This window comes from Penicillium hispanicum, assembly GCF_028827665.1.
Source record: "Penicillium hispanicum strain IBT 35686 chromosome Unknown utg000001l_segment0_segment0, whole genome shotgun sequence".
In the NCBI taxonomy this organism is placed as follows: Eukaryota; Fungi; Ascomycota; class Eurotiomycetes; order Eurotiales; family Aspergillaceae; genus Penicillium; species Penicillium hispanicum.
The window spans coordinates 4,722,855-4,728,715 of NW_026623193.1; the positions used below are offsets into that span (position 1 = coordinate 4,722,855).

The 5,861-nt window shown below is 53.8% G+C and overlaps 3 protein-coding genes across 3 annotated transcripts; 1 reads left to right on the forward strand and 2 right to left on the reverse strand.

The window, feature by feature from the left end:
* Positions 1-2,018, reverse strand: N7459_001780 (uncharacterized protein; the record flags this gene model as incomplete). The annotated part of the gene is made up of 3 exons (XM_056940965.1): positions 1-1,614; positions 1,686-1,916; positions 1,977-2,018. 3 exons carry the CDS (start codon positions 2,016-2,018, stop codon positions 1-3), a joined length of 1,887 nt encoding a protein of 628 aa, XP_056805245.1.
* Positions 2,019-2,321: 303 nt separating this feature from the next.
* Positions 2,322-3,137, forward strand: N7459_001781 (H(+)-transporting V1 sector ATPase subunit E; the record flags this gene model as incomplete). The annotated part of the gene is made up of 3 exons (XM_056940966.1): positions 2,322-2,354; positions 2,420-2,928; positions 2,987-3,137. 3 exons carry the CDS (start codon positions 2,322-2,324, stop codon positions 3,135-3,137), a joined length of 693 nt encoding a protein of 230 aa, XP_056805246.1.
* A 332-nt stretch (positions 3,138-3,469) lies between these two features.
* Positions 3,470-5,861, reverse strand: N7459_001782 (uncharacterized protein; the record flags this gene model as incomplete). Its single annotated transcript, XM_056940967.1, has 7 exons — positions 3,470-4,144; positions 4,195-4,348; positions 4,403-4,481; positions 4,538-4,670; positions 4,718-4,770; positions 4,820-4,921; positions 4,970-5,861. The coding sequence occupies 7 exons, from the start codon at positions 5,859-5,861 to the stop codon at positions 3,470-3,472; spliced, it is 2,088 nt and encodes a 695-aa protein (XP_056805247.1).

Genomic DNA, 5,861 nt, shown 5'->3' on the forward strand with positions numbered 1-5,861 from the left:
TCAAAGTGACGATGACGGCATCGCCGGCTCGTTCTCCGCACCAGGAGAACTTGGATCTTGAGCAGCTCGAGTCCACGGGAGATGGACCTCGGAGCGCGGTAATAAAGGTGAAGGAGAGCCATCATGCCCTTCGTTAGCAGGCTGGTCGCCCGCCTGCGGGCCCGCCCATCGCGCAAAGTATCGTCGACCGTGCCGCCAGACACCCGACAGTGTCCTTCTCGAGTCTGCGAGAAAACCGGACGCCGCATCCTGGGTGCGGGGTGTTTCATTATGCCCAAGACGATCGTCTTCGTCTTCTTGAATCGTCCCGTACCCGCCAACGCCTTGCACACCAGGCGACAAAGACGATGGACCCCAAATGGACCATCTCTTGCGCTGGGAACTCAGAAAGTCCGCCAAAGGCGCCGACGAACGCCGCCATGTGCTGGTCCGCACTAGCGGACGACCACGATGGAGCCCTCTTAGTCGGTTGTATGGAATTGGTCCGATGGTGGAGTGGCGTGCTGGTCCACGCAATGGACCGTGTAGGGGTGCACTGCCACTGGAGCTGCGTGGTCGATCGGAGAAGTGGCGCTTTTGTGGATCGGCACAGTCGTCATCTGAATCGTCAAGCTCGGCCCAGATCGATGCTGCGTTCAGATCGGCATATTCTCGGTGATCGACGGGTGGAATGAATGGCAGACTGGGGGCCCGCGCTCGCGGATGTGATACGCGATGAGGACCACCCGTACTTTGGAGCAGCGGCTCTCGCTCTCCAACCTGTAACTCCTCGTCAGTCAGGCCATCCAGCAGCCGAGAGGACGGTGGTGGTGAGTGTTCTTCGACCACTGCCATGCCCGGCCCAAGTGCCGTCTGCGTGGGACCCACAACAGTGACGGCAGCATGGCTGTCAATGTCTTCCAGTCGCCAGGACAGACACAGAACACCCCCCAGAAGAATGACTGTGCCCAGTGCAATGAGGCCCGCATGAACCTCAGTAAGTTGAGAGACTTGACGGAAGTATATCAAGCCGTCGAGAATGGCAATGATGTTGTAGATGCAAAACACGAACGGATATAGAACGCTGGTGCTGCACAGTTTCAGTCCCCGATGTAAATAGAATAGCTGTGTGAGCGCCAAGCAGATCATGGCCAGCAGAATCACCCATGACTGCCAACGGTTGAACTGGTTCGAGCCATCCACTACCGTGCGCACCAGTAGCTCCACCGCTGACTTAGCTAGCAAGAGCGAGTGGGCTGACAAGATCCCGCTGACTGATCCATAACACATGCCCCGGAAGAGCTTGATCCGGCTCTGGAGACGCTGTAGGTGCGGTGTGAAATGGCCCGCCGCAACGGGTTTCGCCCGCGATCCAGGCAGACAGCGTTTCAACAGCTTCGAGCCCATCAAAATGCTCGCCGCCAGTACTAATGTTCCGCCCATCCAGATGAGGAATGGACGGCCCTGCAGCAGTACCAAGAGCTGATTCAGATTATGCGCCGGCTCACCGATAGCGCCGAATGTGGCGATTAACACGGCGCCGATACATACGAGCCCGGTGCCCGCGAACGAGTAACGAGTGAAGGGTTCGCCGAGAATCAGGGTCGCAAAAATCGTATTAAACACCAATCCGGACTATTCCACGTCTTAGTAACCTTATACCTTGTATAACGGCGGGGACGAAAGAGCAACGGCTAATGACTGACTGCTTGGAGAGTAGAAAGAACCGGCAACGGAAGCGTAGTGATTTGAATAGTACTTCCGACAATATTGGAGACCACAAACATGGCCATGCCCAGCTGCCATCGCCTGCGCTTGTAGGGAGGACGGCGCACATCGTACGGGTACTTCTCGTCTTCGAGCAGGTGTGACTTGCGCTGAAGGGTGAGCCCGATGGCCTGTAGACTGGTCGAGACGAGACCGACGAGAATGCCGACCTATGGACGGAAGGTCAGCAATTGGATCCTCCATCTCGTGTATCTATTCTTCGCACTGACCGCGACGCTGCCCTGCGGCGACAAGTCACCTAGATTGCCCATCATGCAGTGTCGTACATCGACCGAACGGGGGATCCGTAGGAGAGCGCATGAGCTGGTCGACTATCGGGAGATGAAGGCCATGATGTGAGGAGTGTCGGACTCAAAAGGGACAGCAGTGGAGACACAAGGAGGAAGGTCAAGGAACAAGGAACAGGGGGGATCGAGGGGAGTTGCGGAGCGTCTGGATGCGGACGCCAAGGCAGCGAGCGCTGCGGCGGATCCGAACCTAGTTGGACACAACTCCCTTTCTTCCCCACGTCATTCACGTCCCCATTCCACCACCACTACCAAACCACCGCCAACATGTCACAAAGCCATGCTCTTTCCGACGATCAGGTGCGTGCCTCTGTGTCTCGCTGCAGCTCTGGGCTGGTGGGCTGACCCCTGTCCGTGCATTCTAGGTCGCGGGCGAGCTCCGCAAGATGACCGCGTTCATCCGGCAAGAAGCCCTCGAAAAGGCCCGCGAGATTCAGCTGAAGGCAGACGAGGAGTTTGCGATTGAGAAGTCGAAGTTGGTCCGCCAGGAGACCGCTGCCATTGACACCCTTTACGAGAAGAAATTCAAGCAGGCCGCCATGTCGCAGCAGATCACCCGTTCAACTCTGGCTAATCGGACCCGTCTGCGTGTGCTCGGTGGTCGCCAGGAGCTCTTGGATGACCTGTTCCAGAAGGCCCGGGAAAAGGTGACTACCGTGGCCGGTAACGATAAGAAGTATCAGGTCATGCTGCAGGGGCTGGTCCTCGAGGGCCTGTACTACCTGAACGAGGACAAGGCATCTGTCCGCACGCGCAAGAAGGACTACGATACTGCCAAGCAGGCCATTGTGGAGGCCGCCAAAGAGTTCAAGGATAATGTGGGCTCAGATGTGAAGGTGGAACTGGATGAATCGGAGCCGTTGCCCGAAGGATCGTAAGTCCACTTGCTGTTTGTTTGTGGTGCTTCAGCACAAGCTAATTGACGTCTAAAGCGCGGGTGGCGTGGTTATCGTGGGTGGCCAGGGTAAAATTGAGATCAACAACACTTTCGAGGAGCGTTTGCGATTGCTGGAGATTGATGCTCTTCCCGCCGTGCGAGAGGCGCTGTTTGGAAAGAATGTGAACCGGCGATTCTACGATTAAGACCTGCTTCTCTTTCCTTTTTTCCTTCTGATTTTACCTCCTGGTATCCCCAACCCCGGTGGTTTCCTGTTCTATAGTTCTTTGGCTCCCCTTTCCCTCGCGTTGGTCATCTCCATAGAGTGATAGGGTGGGGGGGGGCTGTTTTGCGCATCTCATGCCTGACCTGGAATATGGTCAATCTCCCTGAGCGTTTATTTCATTCCTCATCTATAATTGCAGAAGTTCTTTGGAAATAAATGCGCGCTAAAAACGAAATGCCATTGCGCTATGGTGATCGTAACGCATTAGAGTTATTATACTAAGTTCGAAAGATGCTCACTAGCGAACGTGCATCATGACGGATGGCTACTCTCACGGATTGGCATCGCGATCGCATCGGTGCCATCATCTGAGTCTATCTCCCCATCATCCGTGCTATTTATAGCGATCTTACTATTGAAGATGCTACGGATGTTGCCATCCTCTCTCGCGAAGGTCTTAAAAAGACTTTTCTTAGGAGGTGGCTTGGATCGGACCGAATAGACCACCCGATAGTATAAGGCTTCAAGAGCCTCTTTCGCCAACATCCGTTTGAGATGAGACGCCCCCGTATCCTCAATCGAGCTAAAGATTTTCTTGATCTGAGTCGCCAGCTTATCGATGGCCGCATCGAATTTATTCTCGTTGCTGCCCTGTATAAGGTTCAGGTCACAGAGGGATGAGTTGATGACGATGTCAAGGAGCATGGCAAGCGCGGTCAGTTCTCCATAGTCATAATCACTCTTCCCTTTGTATGACTTGAGATGGAACCGTTCGTCACGCATCAGGAAGACCGTGAAGCGCTTCAAATCAAGAACTACTTCCGGAGGTTCTGTCAAAGGCGACGAAGTTTGGAGTAGGAATGCCGTGGCAAGACGATATCGGAGTAGCGAAATCCAGGTGGATGTGGGTAGAATGTGTTGTAGAATGCGGCTTTGGAACTGGGCATGTTTGACGGTCCCATACAGTGTGCGGCAAATCCGACGTTCCTGTTCATGTCAGAAATAGCCTCAAGAGTGGGTTAATGGATATTTTGTACCATGTGTTGCACATTTTTGTATGGTACACTTTCGAGAAGAGCACTAAGGGCACCTTGCAGCTCTGCACAAATCGTGCTATCTGCCGTCAGGGATGTGTCGAGCGTTGTACGCAGCAAGATATGCACCGCGTGTTCTCGAGTATCGTTTGAAAATCTTGATAGAGGTTAAAAATTCACGCACGAACAAGAAGCCACAGAGAGAACACACAATTCCGCTGCACCATGAAGAAGATCAAAAACCGAGAGCAAAGCTGCTCGATCCTTCAGTCGGGGGCCCTGCGTCAATTCTGGCACGCGTGAGAAATATTGATAGAACCGCTGGCAGTGTCTGGTGGTCTCTTACTTTCAGATGTATCTTCGACAATGGCTTCAGAGAGATCCAAAGCCTGTGATTTGGCTCCTAGTGATCGAAAAAGGTTATCAACATCACTAGGACAGACCAGGGATTCCACGCGCTGGGCAGAAGTGTGCTGTATCTGTCATGAGCTCGGATCCACCATTCGTTAGGACATATCTAACGAACCATGAAAACCCGACGATACGCTTGCCTCAATTCCTCCAGGGGCTCAAGGGGTACTATGTCGACATCAGCTTTGTCCCAAAATCAGACAGTGATAAGACATACCAGAGCGAAATAGCCACAAGATAAATTCATCAGGCAGGCGCTGAAGGGAGGCCGCAAACTCAAGGATTCCTGATTGGAAGACCCGGATCCGAGATTCGGGTTCTGGAAGCAGTCAACATCGCCCAAATGTAGGAAACGAAAATAACGAACCTCGTAAGGCTGCAAGATGTGATCTAGGTGGAAATAGGTGGGTTGGGAATTCGAGCACGGCTGGTCTCGTCGGCGTTTGATCAAAGAAGCGCCAGGCGCGGTCATGATCGAGGGCCTCGGTTCTACGAACAGCATCTAGAAGACGACGCAGCCCAGATTCATCCTGCTCCTCACCGTCGACCAGTGCCGATGTCAACATGCCTTCATGGAGGCTCTTCCTTGTCCTTACTTCACCCTCGCCAGGTGTCGATTCTTGGCTGACGGGTGTCGTCAAGGTGGCTCTGGCCTTGGCGACGTTGGCTTCGATCTCATTGTCGTCCACTGCAGCAACAACAAGCGAGTCAATGGTGTTTTTGTATTCCTTCGGTGCGGACAGTCGGGCCAGCAATGCTCGATTGGGTTGAACCATATCTTTGGTTGTTCGGGCCATGTCCTGCTCCTGCTTGGGTTTCGGGGCAAACAGCGTATCCGGGTCTTCTAGCGAGCTGATGGATTCCGTGTCTTCACCATCTGAGCTGATGACAACTTCCTTGCCGCCCTTGAGGATGCGCTGGGGGACGGGGAAGCTCTCGTTTAGAGATGACGGTGGAGGGACAGACCCAACACTTTGGGAGCTTTGCTCCTGCACAGAAAGCGTCGACGCGCAACGCTCCCCAATTTGCGATGGAATGGCGCTCAGTTGGGGGGATGAGTCATCAGCGGAGTCGTTGCGATAGTCTGAAGTCAAATCAATGAAGAATGAGGATGGAGGCGGTTCGGTGAGGGGAGAGGAGGACGGCGCAGAGGGGTCAGGATCATTGCGAACCTCCTGGGCGCGCTTGTTTTCTGGGATAAGATGGTGATTTACACGCGAGAACTCTGGCCGGCGAAAAAAATCGGTAATGTGTTTCAT